At 44.2% G+C, this 22,952-nt stretch overlaps 1 protein-coding gene across 1 annotated transcript in view; it reads left to right on the top strand.

Annotated features, from left to right (window-relative positions):
- PLXNA2 (plexin A2) overlaps positions 1-22,952 on the top strand; it is a 282,077-nt gene that overhangs the window by 103,308 nt on the left and 155,817 nt on the right. The window contains exon 3 of the mRNA XM_065404089.1: positions 9,892-10,026. Coding sequence (XP_065260161.1) covers positions 9,892-10,026 — 135 coding nt within the window. The remainder of the gene's footprint in view (positions 1-9,891; positions 10,027-22,952) is intronic.

The raw sequence follows: 22,952 nt of genomic DNA, 5'->3' as shown, positions 1-22,952 counted from the left end.
TCCAGAGATTTAACATTTGCTCCTGATACCCAGGCATCACAATTTTTGTCAATGTGGTAGGCATGCCGGGTAAATGACATGTCTGGTTTCCACCTTAGGGCTCTGAACCGCCGACGGGCATGCTCGGGTGTTAGCCCCATTCTAAGTCTGGCCTTGTTTTTAAAAAGTTCATAACTGTTCATGTGTTCCTTAGGCATTTCAGCCGCCACCTCTGCTAAGGGTCCACTGAGCTGCGGCCTTAGCTCTACCATGTACTTGTCTGTAGTGATGCTGTATCCAAGGCAGGCCCTTTCAAAATTTTCTAAGAAGGCCTCAGTATCATCGCCTGCCTTGTAGGTGGGGAATTTTCCTGGATGGGAAGTGGTACCTGGAGAGGGGTTGTTAGGATTGGCTGTTGTATCCGGCCTAGCCCGTGCTAATTCCAGTTCATGCTTCATCTCTTTTTCTTTCAGCTCCATCTCTTTTTCTTTCAGCTCCATAGCTCTCTTGTGGGCCTCCTCTTTGGCTTTCTCTTCTCTTTCATGGGCCTCCTCTTTGGCTTTCTCTTCTCTTTCATGGGCTTTCTCTTTGGCTTTCTTTTCTCTTTCCTCAGCTTCTGTCTCGAGTTTTTTTAATTGAAGCAGTCTCTGATGTTTCCTTTCATTTTCTTCTGCTTCTATCTGGCCAGTTCTAGTTTGTTAGCTACATCACTGGTACTCATTTTCCTGTTTTCTTGTGCTGGGTCACACCCCTCTGCAGTTGACTGAAACTGGGATGCACTCAGCTCAGGCTGCTGCTGAGGTAACAGAGACTTTCTAACTAGCTATCCCGGAGAGGTAGAAAGAAAAAAAAACAATTCAGCTTGTAAATTCCTTTTACCAGCTGTTTGCTCACTGATTGAACCCTTCTCTTAACAAAGATCCTTGTTAAAAAAAACTTAACACCTCTGCCTTCAGGCAAGGAGAGATAAGATATGCATCTACCTTCAGCTCTGCTTTCCAAGCAGCTAGAAGGAAAAAAAAATCTTACTGGCTTTTGGGTTTAAAATGAATCCCACCGCTCTGCCACCATGTCAAGGCTGCTTCCCCACTTTGAACTTTAGGGTACAAATGTGGGGGCCTGCATGAAAACTTCTAAGCTTAACTACCAGCTTAGATCTGGTCCACTGCCACCATCCCAAAGCTAATTCCCTTCCCTGGGTAGCCTTGAGAGACCTTCACCAATTCCCTGGTGAATACAGATCCAAACCCCTTGGATCTTAAAACAAGGAGAAATTAACCATCCCCCTCCTTTCCCCCACCAACTCCTGGTGAATACAGATCCAACCCCCTTGGATCTAAAAACAAGGAAAAATCAATCAGGTTCTTAAAAAGAAGGCTTTTAATTAAAGAAAAAGGTAAAAATCATCTCTGTAAAATTAGGATGGAAAATAACTTTACAGGGTAATCAAACTTAAAGAGCTCAGAGGACCCCCCCTCTAGCCTCAGGTTCAAAGTACAGCAAACAGAGATAAACACTCTAGTAAAAGGTACATTTACAAGTTGAGAAAACAAAGTAAAACTAACATGCCTTGCCTGGCTGTTTACTTACAAGTTTGAAATATGAGAGACTTGTTTAGAAAGATGTGGAGAACCTGGATTGATGTCTGGTCCCTCTCAGTCCCAAGAGCGAACAACCCCCAAAACAAAGAGCACAAACAAAAGCCTTTCCCCCCCCCCCCCCAAGATTTGAAAGTATCTTGTCCCCTTATTGGTCCTTTGGGTCAGGTGTCAGCCAGGTTACCCGAGCTTCTTAACCCTTTACAGGTAAAAGGATTTTGGAGTCTCTGGCCAGGAGGGATTTTATAGTACTGTACACAGGAGAGCTGTTACCCTTCCCTTTATAGTTATGACAGGGAGATTCATTGAAAAACTCATAATGAAAAGAGACAGGTAATTTTAATAATGGAAAGTTCCCACAAAGAGTGTTAATGCCCTTTAATGGGAGCCCGCTGGGAGGAACTGGAAGGAGATCCAGCTGCATCTTAGCTTTGGTACAGTAATCATTGTAACGCCAGGCAAAATACATAGCGGAAGTATTGATACAATAGGCAAATAGGAGCTTCATGTCATATTAGAGCCTTGAATGGATCACACACTGTCACCGGGGGTGCTACACTGCAACATATACATGACACAATATGGTATTTTGCTAATCTCTTAAGATAATGCAGAGCTTATGCCTGCAGTCTGTATTGTAGGGGTATTAGCTACATAAATCTCCACAATGCCTTTTGAAAAACTGCAATTTCTGAATTGAAATGCATTCTGTTTCATCGTGTGTGCGCGTTTTGCTGGCCCTGTATACTCTGAGCCAAGCACTGATATTTGGATTTGCAGAGTGTGTTGTTTGGCACTTTTCAAGCATATTTGCAAACACACATCAAGAGTGATTGAGGAAAGAGCTATATCCGTCCCAGGTGACTCCTCTGATTCACAGCCAAATCCCAGAGCCTCTGCTCCATCCTCATCCTCCTCTCTTCTGTTCTCCAAACTGCTGAGCATATCCATGTGCTGAGCATCTTATCCTCTTTGGGATTTCATCATTTAGTCTCCACCAACTTCTCCTACTATCTATCTGGCTATTCTTTCACTGGAGCACAGGATCTGGTCCAAGAGGGGAATATAACTGAACTGCTCGGTAATAGCAACCATAATGTAATTAAATTTAACATTCTTGTAGGGAAAAAATGCCAAAGAAACACACCACAGTAGCATTTAGCTTCAAAAAGAGGAACTTCCTGAAAATGAGGAAGTTAGTTAAACAAAGGGACAAAGACAATTGCCAGAGAAGTCTGAGCTACTGGACAACTCAAGAACGAAATGGCTTCTCAGGTCTCTCAGCTGGAAGGAGAAGAGTGGCCCTTTGTGGCCAATCAGAAAGGAGAGAAGCAGTTCTAGCTGGTGTGTGACTATCCTCCGAAGAGGCGTATTGGATGAAAGATCCCCGGGAATTAATATATAGGGTGATTTTTTTTTTCCACTCAGGGCCTAAAATATCACAAGGAATATTTGAGGAGGAACCACAGCCAGGGCCGGCGCTTCCAGTAGGCGACCCTAGGTGGTTGCCTAGGGCAGCAGGATTTGGGGGGCAGCATTTTGCCGCCCTTGGCGGAAATTCGGCGGCGGGGGGTCCTTCTGCTCCAGATCTTCGGCGGAAATTCGGGGGCGGGTCCTTCACTCGCTCCAGGACCCGCCGCCGAAGTGCCCCAAAGACACGGAGCGGAAGGACCCCCGCTGCCGAAGACCCCAGGCCCTCTGAATGCTCAGAGGAGGAGCGCAACCCTGGCGCCGCTCCTGACCACAGCCCAGATTCTGGGAGAGGTGAAGGGCGGCAGTTTAGTGCGTGTAATAACAGCACACAGGAGGAGCCAGATACAGAGAGAAATGGAGCTGAAATGAATGCCTCTTCCCTAGGAGAGCGGGGTCCCTTTTGGAAGCTGGTGAATATTTATGGTGTTTCTCTCCAGCAGCCCAAGCCCAAATGAACCCAGACCACACATCCCGCTTGCAGCTGCCTCACTCTCAGCCATTGCAATTAGTGCACTCCCTGCCCAGACCCCCACAGCCTCTTGTAACCATTCTCAGAGCTCTTGTACCTGAGCTGACAAATCTTCCTCCAGGCACAGAGTTTAATATAACTGACTCTCTACAGGCGAATAGCAGCTCAGAGGGCAGATTAAAAGCAACCAGCTGTGTGAGCGCCACACAGCTCATCTGGCTGGTTACCTCCCCTCCTAAACCCCATTCCAGTTTTAACCCTTTAGATACTGCAGAGCTCTCTCTCTCTCTCATGCATGCATTTATTCTACTGTTATTGCTAGACTGAGTCTATGTGAATTGCATATACTCCGGGCCCTAACCATTCATTTGGCCTGCAGTCTTGCGAAATGCCACTGTGTTAGGTGTTGTCCATACACATGGTAAGAGACCACAAACCACAGAGTTTGTGGCTTGCTCAGAAAAAAGGGTGGGGAAAGGGAGTTGTTGTTATTATCCCCATTTTACAGAAGAGGAATTGAGGCACAGGTTAAGTGGGTTGCCTGAGGTCACACAGGGAGTACATGGAACTGAGCATAGATCTCCTGAGTCCCAGTCCAGTGCCTTATCCATGAGGCCTCCCTGTCTCTAAGATGACTAGGAAGAGGCGTGTCTGTTGGTCAAGGAAATGGGAGAACAGTGGGAAATGACAGTGCCCTCCTCATAGACTCCAGTCAGGCTGTGTCTCTGTGAGTGAAAGTTGCCACCCCAGCAGGCCTGGCAGCTGCCAGTAAATGCACCAAAAATTACAATCAGACGTTTTTACGAAAGGACTTTAAAGACTGTTGCCGTGGAAACAGCTTTAGACAGCTAGTTTAAGGATGGGTGGATGGAGAGAGAGAGGAAGATAGATGCTGAGAGAACATTTTAGGCTTGGAGACATACATAGCAGCTGGTAAAGGCAAGAGTCACTAACTCAGCATGTAGGTTATAGAGGGCACTAGATCAACTGCATGGCTCCTGGCAGCTTGTGCTGATGCAAGGACTCCATGAGGAAAGGAGCAGTGTGGGATTGATTTTGCACCTCAGTTTAAATGACTGAGGTACAGTCCTGGAACCTTCAACTTAAACACAGATTTAATTGTGAGCATATGTTTAGTGAGAGGGATTCTCTCAAGTCCAGATTGGTTTAATAATAACAAACCTCATATAAATCACTTGATTGTTTGCATTGATTAAGAGTAAAGATAGCACATATACAGAGAGACATACAGCTCCCAACACCTATGGAGAAACTGCCCTGTAGTTTGCTGACAGCCTGCATTCAGACTCCAAATGGTCTCCACTTCCTCCTGTTTGCTCAGGGCAATTATACCCTTATTACTCTTTATTGCATATCATTCCAACCCTTATCCACTTCCTCATTTTAGTATATACTTCTTATCATAGGTTATTTTCTAAGTCCTCTGTTCCCTTGCAGCTTTGCCGCTGCCTCGATACCATCTAGTTAGTCATTGCGTATTCCCTTTTGCGGGGTTATGTTGTTAAGACACTAACAACTGAGTCTGCCACGTTCTGAGATGATATGGTCCTCTGAGATGATGTGCCAAATTCACAGGTTCCAGCAAGAAACATCTAGCCAAAGCACAAGCTGCCAAGCAGATGGATAAATAGCTCAGTGGTCACATGGTTTGTTCAGTTCTTCATACCTTTGACACATATTCGTGGTTAATATTCCTATATCTGCTGCAGCAATTTCTAAAGGTTATTACTTAGAAAAATTCCATTCCTTAAAGTTAGCTTAACTGCAAAGAATCATGGGACTCCCCCTCCCCCGCAAGCCTTAAATTCTTTCTTTGGTCTGTTTTAAGCGTCAACAGAAAGTAGAGTGAGTAATGGCGAATCCATCACCATTGTGGCTGATAGCACTATCCCAGCACTGCCATCCCTTCCAGAGCAGAATAATCATCAGTATTGTCGAAAGTACCTGCCCAAATGAATAAGTGCCGATCATGTATCAGGTGCATGTGGCTGATAGTGTTTATGGGGCATATTCTCAGCATTCATTATCCATGCAATATACTGTGGCTCTCCCCCTTTCCCCTTTCATCCAGCAATCTCCAAGCACAAACACTAGTCGGCCTTTGGCTGCTTCTTTGAGGGAGGTCAATATTCTCATCTCCATTTGCGCAGATGAGGCACAGTTAAGGGGAAGCCCAATGTCCCACACCAAGCCAGTGACAGAGACCGGATTAGAACCCAGGGATCCTGAGTCCCATTTCTCTGGTCCGTTGACTAGATATCACTCTTGTCTAGTTTAAAAGGGCAGACTCATAAACATAGTGCCAAATCCACCCTTAATTGTAATTTGATTGCAACAACCAACAATTGACTGCAGTAGGTTTGTCCAGTGGCATCTCTTTTTATTAGTCCTGTCTGACCTCATTGCTAGAGACGGGGGCGACATAAAGAGCTGCTGAAACACCAGGGACGAACTTTGTAAAACAGTTGATTTTTAGAAAGTTTTCTGCTCCTTCATGTGCCGTATTCCCCTCCCCCCTCGTTTTGCCTTTAATCAGATATTTTCATGGAAACGTTTCTAGCTTGTGAGATTCGCTTCCTGCTGTTTATTCCTCGTGTGATTTCACAACGCTCTGCTTGGGACCTCAGTGCTGGTTGCCGTTTAAATAGCTGTGATGGCATACAGAGAAGCTTACTTGCGGTGACCATGCTGTGGGACCGGGTGAATATAGCTGGTTGGGAATTTTTGAACTAAACAGTTTTTTCATCAGAAAAGGCTGTTTCATCAAACCGCAAACTTGTCCCACAACAGGGTATTTTATCAGAAGGGTTTCTCAGGTCCAGGATGGAATTTCTGCTCAAAACCAGAGAGAAAGCACATGCGTGAGCAGGGACTTGCTGTCATAAATCAGGCAGAGCAAGGACTTGAACCTGGTTTTCCTATTTCTCACATGAGTGCCATGACCGCCGGTTTCGGGGTGGGTGGGGTGGTTCTCACTCGCTCTCCTCTTTTTCTCTGTTTTTTCATGACAAATTTTGAAAGGTCTGAGTTTCATCCCAGTGAAGAACGGGAAATGTTTAGAAATCACAAAAATTCTTGTGGGATGAAAAATCCATTTCCCGCCCAGCTCTACAGGTGAGCTCCAGAGAGACACAGGGTTCAGCTCTGTTCTCAGATACAGCAGCATAATGCTAGAGTCAATCCATGGCAGTCAATTACATTCTACATTGTCCCTGGGAAATTCAAGATGAAATTCTGTCCTTGTCTCTCTGCACTTCATAAAGTCAGTGGGGTGTCTTTATACCAGTGTAATTCACAACAGGATTTGCTCCTCTGTCTTTATCCAACTTTCCCACTCTAAAAGTCTGGGACAGTTTGCTAAAGAGTCTGTAATAATGGAATTCAGATCTGGGTTTAGGTGCAGATTTCAAACTCCTTTTCTCTACTCAGATTCAGTTTGGTTCCTTTTCTGCTCATTAGTAAGAAAAAAATTAAAAGGTGAAGAGATGGGAGAGATGCCCAGAAAATAAACACGTCAGCACATCCAAACGCAACTCGCTGTTCTAGTCTGGTAGGGAGGCACCCCATGGCTCTTCCAAACAAGTTGCTGTATTTAGTGATGGGATGCGGGTGACTTCCCTTTTCTATGAGTCTGATAATGGCATTTCACACTGGCATGGCAGCTTTTGCAAACAGGCCTTGGGTGTTTAACAAAGGAGGATCAGGGTTATTGTCCCCATTTTACAGGCAGGGAAACTGAGGCTCAGACACACGGCCTAGTTTTTCCATGGGTGCTGAGCCACCCACAATTCCCCTTGCAGTGACTTGACAAGGGGCTATACAGTGAGTTCGTAGCAGAGTCAAGGATTAGATCCCAGGCTCTCCTGGTTCCCAGTTCTGAATCCTAATCCCATGATAGGGATTCCCCCCACCCCATGCCGCACGCTGCCTGTGAGATAAATAAGAATTGTTACATGCCTCCTCCACAAGCCCCATCGCCTTTTCTGAAGATTCAGCCTCCTCCAAACCTGGATTCTTCATGCCTCAGCCCCAGCAGTCAGGCCAGGAGTAATTGAGCAGCAGGCTGGGATCCAGCAAGACAGCCCAGCATGAGTCTGCAGCAAATGGCTTCTTAGTGATAAGAGGTTTTTCCAAGACTCTGATCCCCCTGTGTTTCCTTTTCCTAGCAGGGCAGCGTGCACATGCTTTAAAAGCGCCTGGTGCAGGCTATGGTTTGCTGGCCAGCATGTAACAGTATCTCTGTCACAGAGAGCCACTGGGCCATCAGTGTGCACTATGGAGCCATTGGCTCGCATGGCTGGTCTAATCTCCCAGCCTGACCATTGCCAGTGTTTTCAGTTTGGTGTTATGTAGACACCATGTTGCAATCAAATTGCTATTTAAATATGCAAATCCTGCTAGGAAAGACACAATGTAAATTGTTTGGTTATTCTCCTCCCAGCCCCCAAAGCCATAAATTATTAATTTTTGGAAGAGGTGGTGTGATCTCAGCAGCGGCATGCCTTTCACCAGCAGTGGGGTTGATTATAACTTGTGTAGGGTTTTCCTGCAGGGAGAGGGATTTGTATCATCCAGCTTCAAATCACCATGCCAAAAGACTAGGAGACCTTCGAACTGAACAAGCTATGTGACCAATGAGCTATTTATCCATCCACTTGGCAGCTTGTGCTTTGGCTAGATGTTTCTTGCTGGAACCTGTGAATTTGGCATATCAGCTCAGAGGACCATATCATCTCAGAACGTGGCAGACTCAGTCCTTAGTGTCTTAATATTTTAAAGGACTTCCCCACTGGGGAGGAGGTACGGTACTCAGCATGAGTCAGTTCTCCTCTTGGACACTCTGATAGCATGAAACTTTGGGGCTGTCAAACCCAGTATGCATTGGGGGAGATCCACTGTAACCAAAGGGTGAATTTCGAACGAGTGATTTTAGAGGCACAAGTCCCATTTCAATAGGACGTGTGATCTGGAGTCACTTAGAATTAGATGCTTTTGAAAATCACATCCAAGGTGTGTGTGTGTGGTTTTTTTTAAATTCACACACAATTTTGTCCCTGAGTCAGAGAAGAAAGGAAGACAGAAAGAAGCATGTGTGTGACAAATGATAGTCATTTCACTTAATGCACTTCTGAAAGGAGCTCAGATACCATGGTGATGAGCAGTATAGGAACCTGACTAGAATAGAAGAGTGACCACTGTAATCAGATCAGATCCAGCTTCTGTCTCTAAATCAATATGCAATATTTACCAATCCTACTCCTAAAAACTATCAGCTCCCCCATTTTGACAGATGTAATATTGAATTTGGGGTTGTGGGAAAATGGGAAGTCAATAATTTTAAATGGTTTATTTTTGGGAACATGAGTTATACCGTCACTGTATAAACATAAAGACCCTGATTCTCCTCTCACGCCAGTACAAATCAGGAGTAACTTCACTGAAGTTAATGGAATTATACTAGTATAAATCGGATTAGAATCCATGGGCAAAATTTTCACACAGCCTTAGCATCTGCAATCCGGATCAGATTTCCAAAGAGCTCCGCTCCCCAAAGAGCTCCGCTCCCATCCAAGCATTTAGTGGTCAGATTTTCAGAAGAACAACTCACACTGGGTGCAGGTTGCATGCTGGGCACTTTTGGATATCTAGCTCCAAGTGACTGTGTATAGGGCAGGCTTAAAAGTAATAGTGGAGTACCTGTTTGTTTGGTTTTGTTTTTCCGTAATCCAGGGTGTATTATTGCTCATCTCTGATTCAATAGGAGATATATGTTGAAAGACAATTTCTTTCTAAATCTCTTTCCTTTTCCCCAAAGTTCAGTAGAGTCATAAAGTGAATGGAACGGCACAAATGTATATCAGCTGAGGATCTGGAAAGGTTTTCTTTATTATTTGTCATTGTTATTGTGGAAGCACCCAGAGACCAGGGTCCAATTGCGCCGTGCGCTGTACATACAAAGATCAATGTCCCTGCTCCAAAGATCTTGCAATCTAAGCTTAAGACAAAAGGCAACATCTGAATCCAACAGCCAGGTGGGAAGAGAGCAAGGTAATAGTGAGACAATTGTGATCAGCCTGTGAAGTTGCCGTTTCACCATGCCAGCTTCCCAGTTCTTCCACATTTCCTAGCTGGAAGTCTCACTATTTCTCATAGTGTGTGGAAGTAATGTTGCAGTGAGATGTAGAAAGAGCCTCAGCTTTAACTCGTGCTCCCTCACGTTGGTTGTGAGCATTCCTTGCCTTATGTCTCCTGTATGCAAACACTGATTCTGCATTTGGTTTCTAGCCTGCCTGTGCTTTTGCACATTCAGCTGTAGTGACATAACCTGTCATCTGCCTGTCTTTTTTCCAGATCCGAGCAGATGGCCCCCCCCATGGTGGAATTCAGTATGAAATGGTCTCAGTTTTCAAGGATGGGAGCCCTATCCTTCGAGACATGGCCTTCTCCACCGACCAGAAGTATCTGTATGTCATGTCAGAAAGACAGGTAAGCAGTGCTCTTCTACACCTCCGTGGCTGCAACTTTACTCCTGTGCACTGTACCTGAGCCACAGTTCCGGGGTCAGTACAGGTAGGTACAGTGCCAAAGGAGGCTTAACTGACTAGAGACAGCCATTTGTGCATGAGGGGTGAAAGAACTTCCCTCCATGCTAGCACGTTATTGTCTGTAAGAAATGGAGATTGGGCTGAGTTGCCATCAGCGAAATATGGTTTGGGGATTTGGATCGTAGTCTGCTAGGAAAGTATGTCCCAAGCACAAGACTCACCCATTCATTCCCCTCAGCAAGTTTGGCAGGAGGCTGGTTTTGCATAGCTTTGCTGGAATGCCCGTTATGATTTTTTTTGTTTTCTGGATTTAGTGAGATTTTTTTTTTTTAAATGCTTATGAAAGCGAGTGATTGTTGCAAACTGGGCTGGAACCAGGACATGATACAGGCAGATGCTGTGCAAGCAAGTTCTTCCAATGCAACTAAGTGTTCAGTTACGTCATCCCTTGCTGTGCTAGTCCTGAGCTCTGTGAATTACGCCAATCTGGACTTTTGGCCACTCCTTCAATTCTAGTCTCAGGCATGTGTGCACATATACTGGGAAAGGTGGTCTAGTGGATAGGGCACTGGACTGACATTCAGGAGAACTGCTGTCTATTCCCGGCTCTGCCACAGGCTTCCTGAATGAACATGGGCAAGTCACTTAGTCTGTACCTCAGTTCCCTCTCTCTAAAATAGGGATACTTTCCTATCTTACAGGGGTGTTGTGAGGCTATATCTATTAATGGTTATTTCTTATATGATGAGGGTCATCTAAGTACTTAGATGCATGCACAGTCCTTTATCTACATTCTTAGAGCTCTGCTAATGCACTTTAGTCCCGACTTGCATCTTCCCAGGCTCTCAGCTCCGTCCGTGCTCCTCAGTCCTGACCTACCCTACCCCCTGGAACAGAAAAAGCTGCTTGTGATAAATCAGGCAGCAATTTCTTGGAGACTGTTTCACGCCACAGAAGACTAGCCTGACAAAGTTAAAACTCATCTCACTTGTGAGCCCAGATCAGAGGTCAGGCTATTAACTCACTCCAAACCAAAGTGAGATTTCAAGTAGAGATACAGAGAGAGAAAATCAGCGACTGAGTCATTGCCTCCTGGCAGTGTCAGCTCCTCTAAGATTCCCCAATATTTACCGTCTGCGGGGCCTTTCCTCTGAACCTGTTTATGAGCATGATAAACTGCCCCTCTGAAAAGAGGAACCAGACTGTACAAAGCAAAACTAAAATGATTATGATGGCAATTTATGGCCTGCAGTCCACTGGAGTCTGTTGCTTAAGGGAGCCAACACAGTGTTAATAATACAGGACCTCAACTGTAACAGAGCTGTATGAGCCATTCCTCTCTGAGATGAGGAAACACAAGCGGTCCCAACCACTAAGCCAGGCTCTTGGGTTCACTGACTCCGTTAAGCATTTTAGTGGCCATCACTCACAACGATATAATACAGATTAATAGAGCTGGTGCTTTGTGATTGGGGGAGGGTGGGAGGTTACATCTGAAGAGGTCCAGATGTCAATGGATTTTTCCATGTTGAGTTAACCCCGTAGTCACTATGAGGCACAATACTGAATGTGGAGCTTTCTGCACCTATTAGCACAGAAATGCCCCTCCCCCCCAAATCCACCCTGCTTGAAAAGGTGGTAATGAAAGACTCATTACCATAAGTAGGGCTGGGAGCTTGTCTCAGATTTACGACACGGGGTGTGTTCTTGTTTTAATATTACAGAGCACCCGAAGGCCCTAATCTATTTTCTGTGGTGAACGGGAAGTCAGTCTGAGTCCCATACCGTTAGAATAGGAAATGCCCACAGCTTCTGCAACTAGAAGGAAGGGCACCTGCGTTTCCTTCGCAGCTGAATTCCTTCTGACCTCCTCAGCCTCCTCCTGGAATTATTCAGAGCTCAGTCTCAGCCTGACATCTGAATGGCACAGCTAGAAGGTGGTTGTACAAGGGATCACAATCTCATAGTTATCGCTTGGGACCAGAGCAACTTAGAGGAGTCAGGCTACTTGTCAGAATGTTGTTTTGTTTTTTTTTAAATCATGGCTGCAGCCCGCCATGTTGTAGTGTGCCTATGAAATTCCCCAACAAGATGGAGAGTGGGAGGTATTACAAAAGGTCTTGAGGTTGCAAATCAACAGTAACAAATGTATAATCACCTACGTGCTTTGTGCTATCCTACACCATGCTGCACAGCATGGCCACTAAGAGCTCCTCAGTGATCGAACCCAGATCCTCCTACAGTAAAAACACAGGCCAATTCCACTTGAATTAAAGGTGAATATCCATTAGCTGTTTGCATTATAGAGCCTATGATACATATGTGAGCCACTCTGGGTCCATCCACTAGAAGGCAGTGACACAATAGACAGTGTTGCTTAGTGGACAGAGCACTGGACTGGGATTCAAAAGACCTGGGTTCTGTTCCTGGCTCTGCCACTGGCCTGTTGAATGACCCTGGATAAGTCGCTTCCTCTCCGTGTGCCTCATTTTCCCTATCTGTAAAATGGGGATAATGTTACTGACCTCCTTTGTAAAGTGTTTTAAGATCTACAGATGAAAAGGGTTGAATAGCAGCTAGGTAGTAGTATTATAGTCACACTAGTTAGTTCATTGTCATTTGCAAAAGATCATCTGTGAATCATGTCAGAGCAGAGGAGGCGGCGGGAGAAAAAAATATTCTCTAGCTGGAAAGTTATTTAATACCAGAGAATAAATGGTTTATAGAAGGAGTAGGGAAGCTTTCTCCCTAAAAAGAACATCCCTGTAGTTAATTAAGTCATCCGATTATAGCAACTTAGTAATAGAACTACTATAAAGAGCTACAAATTTAGGACTTCTTCCCAGAATGCACTAGGCCACTGGATTAGACAATTTCTTCAGTTTATTTTACTTGGCATTGAGTCCATGATGCTATGCCCAGGCAGAGAAACTAAACATTGCAAAGAGCGGTGTGACTTTTCTAAAATCAAATGCCCCAGTTTAAAACGTGGATGCTGCCATCGTTTTCCTGGGGAGCCACATTATCTCTCACACACACCCATAGAAGGGAGAAAAAACAACTTGAGTTTGAAATAGGTTTCCAAGGGAAATCCAGCAGGGATGCCTCCAACTCATCTCTTATGAGGCGAGAGGGCCTAAATATTCATCAAAGTTGCTAATTTGCTTAATTGTGAAGCAAAATGATGTGGAGAGAATTAGTAAATAATGAAACATACCTGGAGCGTAAATTCTATTATGAGCTGTAGATGTCTGTGCATTGCACGAGCAGTGGCTGTTGTGTCTCCCGTGTTAGTAATCCACAAATGATAGACGCCTGCGGTGTTCCCTGTTACTTACCTGATTTAGGCCCAGATCCCCAAAGGTATTTAGTCTCCAAATTTACATTCGGGGGGGCGGGGGGGTTGAGCCATTACTCCCTTAGCCCAGGTGGTAAAGGTCTGTGATTTGGTGTTAGAGATCATAGGGCATCATTCTATATGGAATTCTCCATCAGTCTTTCTCCTTACGACCCTGCATCCCTATATCCTGGTGATGTGATAGTTCAGCAAAATATGCGGGGTAGTATTTTTTTTCCTTGAATCCTGTGCAGAAAAGATGCCCAGTGATTTAAAAGGGGTCAGTACTGAGAAAAGCAGAAAGGCCCATCAATTGCAGAAGCTGTGAGGCTGTAAATAGTGGGAAATGCCTTTAAAAGAACTGAAAATGCACAATAAAAATGTCTTTAAAGGTCTTGAGTCCCAGAGGAAATTTCACTCTGTTTTCTACCCAAGTTAAAGGGACACGGACAGGTAGTTTAACCTTGAAGTAGAGCTGCCAGAAATTATTTATTCTGGTGGGGAAGGTCATCCAGATTCTGTGATGCATGTTACTCTTTCCCCTTTTAAACAGATATTTAGCATCTCTCTGTAACCAACTTTTTAAACCCCACCATTTTTGTAGGGTCCACCAAAACACATGCACATCCCTGCTTGTTCAGCTGTGTCTCTTCACCAACACCACTGATGATACTAGTGAAAACTAGGAGGTGAAATAAAAGGATCTGTGTTGGGTTGGTATTACACAGAATCCAGAAGCCATATCAAAGTGGGGCTGTGGGGCTATTTTCCAACAAAAAAGCTCATCATCTTGCACATTTAAAGGTGGCTGGTATCAGGTTTATGCTTAAATGAATTGGAAAGAACAGGTGTCTAATCCGAAAGCCTGGAGTGCCATTGAGTGTATGGTGGTTCCACCTTCACAGTGGCTTTTGTCTCGTTGTCCTACCCCCACACTTCCCAGTGGTGGCAGTTCACTCTAATTTAGCTCCCGTCCACATGTGCCCCTTTCATGTTCTGTCACCAGCGTTTTCCAGTGCCGACTATTTGATTTCTCTCACGTCTTTTTAACAGTAAAGGAGCAGCACCAACTACTGTATAGCCCAGTTTAAAGGCAGACAAGGAAAGAGAAACTCCATTTCCAGGGCTGTCTTCAGGGTACTGTCAAATGTATGCTTTAGAAATTATTATTAGGGTGTGTTACGTGGGATGCAGTCTTAGTCCTCTGTACACTTTGCTCTAAATAGCTCTCAGGTTATAAGAGAAGTGTGTCTGTAGCAGAAATTCAATCCCCCAAAAGTTCAGCACCATTCCACCAAACAACATGTTCGCTAACAGGCTGCACAGGACTTAAATAGCGCTAGGAGGCCAGCTGTATTAGCAGAGCTCCGTCGGGGGCCAGTGCTGAAGTAACTCCGATGGTTGCGGATCAGGACTGAGATGCGTGGGCAGATCTGCAATGTCCAAAGACTGGAATAGCAGTAGGTGCTCTAGGTCAGGGTTGAGATGCATTGGCAGAATTATGTGGCGTTTCAGGACAGGACTAGCCAGAGGTGTTGCAGATCAAGACTGAGATGCATTGGCACATCTGTGATGAGGGAATGCCGGTTTTAGCTCTGTGCCCAGCATAAACTGCCTCTCATTTTTTCACACTCACCTAAATTCAAGTAGCAGGGTTTTTTTAATGAAATAAAATTCTGAATTTGAGGTCCTTGCCGCTGCTGGCCCTTCCGCCTGCTTCACTGACCCCTGCTGAAATCAATGAGGCAGAAGGATGCACCTTGTACGTTCAGCAGCATATGCAGACGTGTTCCACCTTGGATGTGTCCGCAGTGATTAAGCAGCAGTTGAGGGGTTAATGACACTGGGAGAGCAGAGCAGTCATAAATGTCTGGGGGCTGCCACGAGCCTCTGAATTAAAGACTTTTCTTTCTAATGGTAAATCTATCATAAACCCAACCCCAACCGTGTCTGCATGTGCAAGGAAGGCTCTGAGGTTTCCTCCTCTTCAAAGAGGATCTGACTGCGGTTTGCTGGGAACACCCTTAAAGTGATAGTTATAGTTAGTAAAGAGGCTTTATAAAAATGCAGTCCTGGAGCCTTAATTGTCCACCTGTCATGAAGGAAATAGCCTTTTTGTAAACGAAACTCAGAGCTTTTCAATTAAATTTACCCTGCAGGGCAGGAGAAATTTTATGACTGCAAGGTTGTAACCCCTTCTTACTCAATATGTCTGCTCTCTGTCCACCTTCAAGTCATAGCTGCACTTTTATAGACAGCAGCTTTGACTGTGCCTCCACTTACATCTGTGTAAATCATGAGCAACTGTTGAAATGAATGGACATAGACTGGTGTGAAACTGATGTAAGCATCAGGATAATCAGGTCCACAGATGCTCTGGTTCCTGTTAGTCATGCAGAGCTAATAATATTATTTCTATTACAGTAGCAAATAGATCCCTGACCAAGAGCATACTGGGTGCTGTACAAACACATAGCAAAAGACAACCCCTGGTCCAAGAAGCTTACAGTCTAGTTAGATGAGACTTGATGAGATATTTAAAAAAGGGCTGATCATAATACTGCAGTTGGTTGTAGGGGATAATCCTGAACTAGTCAGGGGAAATAGGGCTTACTAGGTCTTTTCTCTTTCTAATTTATATAAAAGCTGTCAGCTAAATTCTGACAGCAGAATCTTTGTAAGTAGTGACACAGGCTTCCTGTGTGACCTTCGGCAAGTCACTTAGCCTCTCTGTGCCTCGGTTTCACATCTGCACAAAGGGGATAATAGCACTGCCCTGACACAGAGGTGTTGTGAGGATAAACGTATTCAAGATTGTGAAGCGCTTTCAGATCTACTGATGAAAAAGTGCTCTACAAGAATTAGGTGGTGGTGGTAGTAGTGGTAGTAGTATTATTACTGTTATTAATTATTATTTATTAGTGATAGTCTGCCAGACACCAGGTACAGTGTGCAACAGCAGCAGTTGGAAGGATCTTGACCTGTAAACAGAGAAAGATGAACAAGTAATAGCAAGTAATTTCTTTGGACTTCACCTCCTTCTTCCTGTCTGTAAACAGATTGTGATTTTTCTCCAGTTTATTTGTTCTTTGTTATTTTCTGAACAGTTTCTTTGAACAACTCTTGATTTGTAGCTTGTTCATATTTTGTTTGGATGCGTAGGTCACATGGTTTGTGCTTCTTCCCTGATTGGAGGAGTATGACTTTTTGAATGAGATTTCTAGGAAGAATACTTGCCTTTACAAATCCAAACTGTATCTCCCATAAACATTCTTCAATATCCATGTAAACTTTGTTGCCTCCATGAACATTCCTGCCAGCAAACTCACCCTTGGTTGGTTAGTTAGTTAGATTGGATGCTCTTTGGGGCAAGGATCTGGAGCTCCTAGGCACTGCCATAATAGAAATAAAAATCATCCGCTCGGGGGAGGATAAAATTCATTAATGACTGTGAGGCTCAGCTATTCAGTGACGAGAGTCATGGAAATGCCATAGAAGGAGAGACCCTGTCCTTTTCACACCACCCTGGAGTGCAAGTGGGTGTAAAACTCCATTAGGGCTCCTTGGCACCAAAAGAGTGGAGTAAAGGGACCTTCGTGTAAATGAGAGTCCGGCCTCTGCGGTTCCCAAATCCTGCCTCATGCCCTTTCATCCTTACTTGATTGGGAATCGCTGGTGGGTATCCCAATTTTACCTTTAGAAATAATTTAAAAGGGGGTGGGGGAGCAACAGAGCACATGAGTGATTTCTCATGGCTTATGTGACATTTTTATACCAGTTTGATGTAGTTCAGAGACCCTTATGCAGAATATTATGAGCAGAGCTGCACTCCCGCCCGTCACTTGGTGGGAGGTGGAAAAGATTAATGCCAGCCCCTATAGATTCCCCTCACGTCCCAACAAGAAGGGCAAGGCAGTCAAAGAAGAGAACGGACTGAGCCCCTGCCTGCCCATATAAATGATGGGCCTTCTCCCTCAGAGCCAGTGGGAGGCAGGTGAACTCTGCCATGGAAGAGCCAGGGAGGTGGAGAGATTGATTCTTGAAGGTTATTTGAATGAAAGGGGTGGAGAGAGCGGTTTTGTGTGCCTACAGAGATTTCTTCTCAACCTCATCTGAAGCTGTAATGGGTTACAGTATGCACATGCCAGGTAGGTTTGACCAGTAGCAGTTAATTAACATCTGCTCTAGGGGGCTTGTGTCAGGTCTCTTGTTCCACAATAGGCCGCTGTAAAAGGAAGGAGATTAGGGAGTAGGTGGTTTTCTAATCAGTACCCAGGTTTATTCTAATCTCTGTTCCTTTATAGTTTGCAGCCACAGGCTGATATCTTCCTTGCATTCGCTCGCTCTCTCTCTCTTTCTCTCTGCCTGTCTCAGTAAGTGATGTCCAGACACTTACCTTCAGTTACCTTAATCAAGGTGCATGCAAACTGGGCATGGAACTAGGAGACAAGAACTGGAGTTTATTCTCATCTCTGCCACTGGCTCACTGTGTGTGTTATTGGGCCAGAAACTTGACCTCTCCTTGCCTCAATTTCCCCATCCACAAACTGTGGAAAGTACTAGCTTACCAGGGTGCTCCAAGGATTAGTTAGTTTGCAGATCGCTTTAATGACAGAAGGCACCACAGAAACACAAAAGCTGCCATTAATCACAACACAAAGCTGGAGTTCTGTCACTGAGCCACACTGAGAGATGGACCAGTGCACTCATGAGGTGTATATATGTACATACATGTGGATGTATGAATTTGGGGTTAAAGGGCTAGTGAGCTAACCCCTTATGCCACCCAGCCTCCTCCCTACCATTGTAATGCCTACAGATCAGTTGCAATAGAATGTGGGGAGGGGACTGCAAACTCTTATAAGCAAGGTTACATCCGGCGATTGCTTACTGCACTCTTTATTTGCAGAATAGGAATAAAACCTAGTGCAACTGCACTAAGCCCCATCAGGGCTTTATGTGAAGAAACGGTCTGTGTCTCTTCTGTTAGCTGTGAAATATTTGCCTGGCAAATATCCCATGTCAGGAGCTGCAGACCGGCAGGAGTCTCTGGGAATAATTTGTGGTATAACTCTCCATCCTGTAACTCCAAGACATAGATCCTGTGATAAGCTCTTTGCTTTGAACTGAGTGTGGAGGAGGAGGGCAGAAGATGCCTAGATGATTTAAAAGGGTTTGGAATTGGAGTGAGGACTGAAAAAAACAAGGAAGTAACATCAATCCTGGACAGAGAGGCCATAAATACTGAGGGTGTCCTGAAGAAAACTGAGAAAACACAATAAAAATGCACAAGATTGATAAAAAATCTGGAGTCATAAAGGGGGGACAACAAACTGATTAAAATTTTAACTCTATTATCTGCTTACTGAACAGCTAGTTCGCTGGGCATAATCTTAGCAATGTTCAGTCCAGTAAAGCAGGGAGAGTCGCCTGGTTGGATTCAGATACACACACTCAGAATCTAGTTTACTTAAAGATTCACTGCTCCTCTCAAATTGAACCAAGCATCCAGTTTGCAAAGCTTCAGTTTCTGTGCTCGTAAATGCTGGGTAAGGTAGGATTTATCATGTCTCATGTGCAGCTGGACCAGCTTAGGCGGTTGGTTACAAACCCAAAATTCCACACAAGTTTGCCAAAAAGTCTGCGAGACAGGAGTGGGTGCTTCTCTTTCTTGCTAGGGTAGGGGTGGCCCCAAATTGCTGGATAGGTTTGGGGGTCAGACAGCCTTTCTGACAGATATGGGCCAATTGTTGGTTCGGAATGTAATCTGTGTCAAAACACTCTGGGTTTTGATCTAATGCCAGTATTTTTCCCTACATGAAATTTCATCAAAATCAATATGGTTTTGCAAAAAAAATTCCAAACGGCATTTCCTGACAGAAAACTGTTTTGATGGAAAATTTTCTGACCAGCTGTAGAAATCAGTGTTCATGAACACACCTAGAGGTGAGATACTAGAGCATTCTGGATGAACCACCTGTGGACCACACCCACCATATTTTGCGTAGCTCTAGTCTCCAGGAGAAATACATAGTTTTAATGATAAAGAGTGAGATTTTCAAATGTGATTTAGGAAAACAAGTCCCATTGAAAGTCACTGGGCATTGAGCTCCTAAGTCATTTAAGTGCTTGTGAAAAATCTTACCCCAAATGCAAAGTAATGCTCTCCCTTGTGCTTAAAGCAAATGACGAATGATGCTGAAGACCCTTTTTTCTTCTACAAGGAATGACGTGTAGTTAAAAAGCCTGTTGAAGTAGCCAGGTAGGCTTCCCATGGTACCATTATACCTTCCCTCTTCACTTCCAGCCTTCCAGTTGGGTAGTAAATCCTAACCCATCTAAGGCCAACTTGTGCTGGGGTGACAATTCACCATGAGAGTAAGTGGAGTCAGGGCATCTAACCTCTTGAACTCTTGCCATCTTTTTCACACATTAGCAGAAACATCCCCACAAAACATTTAGATTCTTCTCACCCTCCAAATATTTTTGGTGTTGAGGTAAAGATTGGAGTGGGTCAGAAAATGTGAAAATAAATGCGTCTAACATTTTGAAGTTGTTTCTCAGCATACCCATTATTCAATTTTTTTCACAAAATTTTTATTCCAATTTTTTATCAACTTTTGTCTGTGTGTGTGTTTAAAAAAAAAAAAAAGGTCAAAACCTTCAGAAAAAAGCATTTGGATGGTAGAAGTCATGAATCCTTTTTGTGAAAAATGAATCTTTTGGGTAAAAAAAACAACAAACTTCCAGGAAGTGCTTCATTTTCTAAAAAGGCCATTTTATTTTTTTGACCAACTCTTTTAAACGTGAGTAGGGCAGTGATTCTTAGACTGATCTATGGATAGCTGGTTGGTCACATGATACTGTTTCCTCCTTATTTCCACATTAAAATGTCTAAAAATACTTCCCTATTTTTTAATTTTCTACATAAATAACTGCCAAAGTTGCCTTAAGGGTGCTACACAGTCATGAATGGGGAGGACAAGTGGGGGCAGGTGAGCAGGAGGTGCTGCTGGGTAACAGGAATGCGGCAACAGGAAATGGGAAAGGACAGATCTCCATAAAAGTCTCTCTAGTAGACTTAGGGGTGTGGCTCAGAGAGATGCTTTCAACAGCACATTATTGGTGTGTTCCCCGATGACTTTGTCACGTTCGACTACCTTCAGCCTAAAAATCCAGCTTGTTTTTGTTTTCTGTAGACAATTAGAGATAATTAAAAAATCGAGCTAAAATTAATCTGAGGTCATTAAGAAAAGCTACCTCGCAAGCAGGATATGTTAACTAGCATTAATTGGTCTTAAAAATACAAACAAACAAACAAAAAACCCAGGCAGGACAACATATTGTCTCATTTTTCTTCCCTGCTGACAATCAATTTGTCATATATGCAGAGCAGTGGTTCTTAATTTATTCTTGTCTGGGTCAATTTCATGGTATTTCTAAGGCTCTGATCCTGCAAGGACTTATGCACATGAGGAGTGTCATTGCTTTCACTGGTGCAAAGTTAAGTGTGTAAGTCTTTGCAGGATCAGTCCCTTATATGATGAGCTTTCATAGAACAGAAAGATGGTTAAAAATCATCCACCCCAGCATCAACATTCAACGTCAGATAGTCAGCAAGTTTATCTAAATATGGCATATTTTAAGCATTGTTCACCCGATTCTTCCTTTTATGCATTCCCTACATTTGCTCTCAGAGTCTGATTTTTTTTTTCTTTTCTTTTTGTGTATCTATTTTTCCCCTGCCAGTCACAGCCACAGGGCTGCCAGCATGCACAAGCCTCTGCATTTGCTTCCCTTTCCAATTTCTCCTGCTCCCCAGACCTATTGTTTAATTTTCAGACAGGCAGCCACAGCCCTGAAATACTTCCAAAGCTCCCTCACTATACACATGCTTACACACATACATACACACGTTCACAAAGCTTTAATACACGAGAATTTAACAAGGAGGATAAATGACAGTTTCTTCATAGTGGGTAAAGGTTTAAAACCACTCTAGATGAGTTGTTCCCCATTACTAGCCTGTGTCATGCCCAGGATTGGTCTACCTGCTGGCAGTGCTTTGGTCTCTCTCTTTCTGTGCCAGAATGAGAACAAGGAAACTTAATCCAATGTTATACATTTCAACTCAAATTGCCACTGCTGCTTTATTAATCTAGCTGCTTTTGATTGCAGATGGCAGGTCTCCTATTATCCATGGCTTAGTAAATATTGAATTTGCTTTGTGCCTTGGTTTCTGTGTGTGCATGTCGCTTCACAGGTGCAGAACTGAAGACTGACCAACATGCAAAATATTAGCCTCCAGCGCTTGTTTTTTGAAAGCAAATTGTGGCTGCAAATACATTTTTCTCCATTTAAGATGCTAATATCCAGAGGCATGCGTGCGGGATACCGGGAACCCTACTGATGTATCAATCCATGTCTTTCCACTTAACTCAAATGGCTTTAAATGTATAGAATGAACCTTTCTTTTTTTTTTTTTTTATCAGCCTGGGAATCTGTTCTTGGCCTCTCCCAAGCCCAGGATGTTACAAAACAACTCTTCATACATTATCTGCTTAGTCCAGTGATTGGGACAGAGGATTGGGAGTCACAGGACTCCTGGGTTCTATTTCTGGCTCTGCCATTGACTTCCTGTGTGACTTCGGGCAGCTTGCAGGCTCTCTGTGCCTCAGTTTCTCACTCTGTAAAAGGGATATGTTGCTGCCCTGGCGTTTTAATGAATATGCTTTTGCTGTTCAGCGTTTTGATTGTTCCAGTGGGAAGTAACTCTGTTTTGTGGGTATGCAGTGTTGTAGCCATGTTGGTCCCAGGATATTAGGGAGAGGTAATCTTACTTCACCTTCCCCGTCTCTGTTTGGTGGGTGAACTCTGTGCACAAAGAAGTGATGGCACCAGGGCTCTTGCCATCGCCTCCCACCCAGCTCTGCCCCGCACTGCTGTTGCCACCCTGGCCTACTCTCTTGCAATATGAATGGAGTAGGCAGAGACCACCCAGCTTGTTCTCACGTGTTACTTGAGCTAAGATTTATACTTGGGTCTGCAGAGGTGAAAGGGCTAGCAGCACTGTAACTCCCTGCACCCCCCAGCCTGCCGCTTATCCTCCTGAACCTCCACTCCAGTAGTAACGTGCCAAAGCTACAAGTTGGGGCTGGTGCCTCCACTGTCTGAATGAAGCTGTTACGAATCCTTTCCGCTACTAGCTTCTAATTGATTCTACACACCTTGGGGAAATCCTGGTCCCATTGAAGGCAGTGGCAAAGCTGCCATTCACTTTAGTGCGGCCAGGGTTTTATCCCAAACGTAATCATTCAGATAACCTAGAACCTTGGACTGCAATTTTCAAAAGTGGCTAGTGATTCTGGGTTTCGGATTTGAGACACCTTTATGGTGTCTGAAGTCGGGCTCCACAAAAGGAGACAACTAAAATCACTCTGTGATTCTGAAAAATCTCAGCCTTAGTATTCAGAAAGTGGGGGGAGGCTCTTGGGGACCCCCTGGTTCCAGTTTGAAGGCAGGCAGCCAGA

Source organism: Emys orbicularis, chromosome 4 (assembly GCF_028017835.1).
Source record: "Emys orbicularis isolate rEmyOrb1 chromosome 4, rEmyOrb1.hap1, whole genome shotgun sequence".
NCBI classification, from domain to species: Eukaryota; Metazoa; Chordata; order Testudines; family Emydidae; genus Emys; species Emys orbicularis.
Note: the sequence above shows the minus strand (reverse complement) of the source record. Positions and strands in the feature narration are given on the sequence as shown.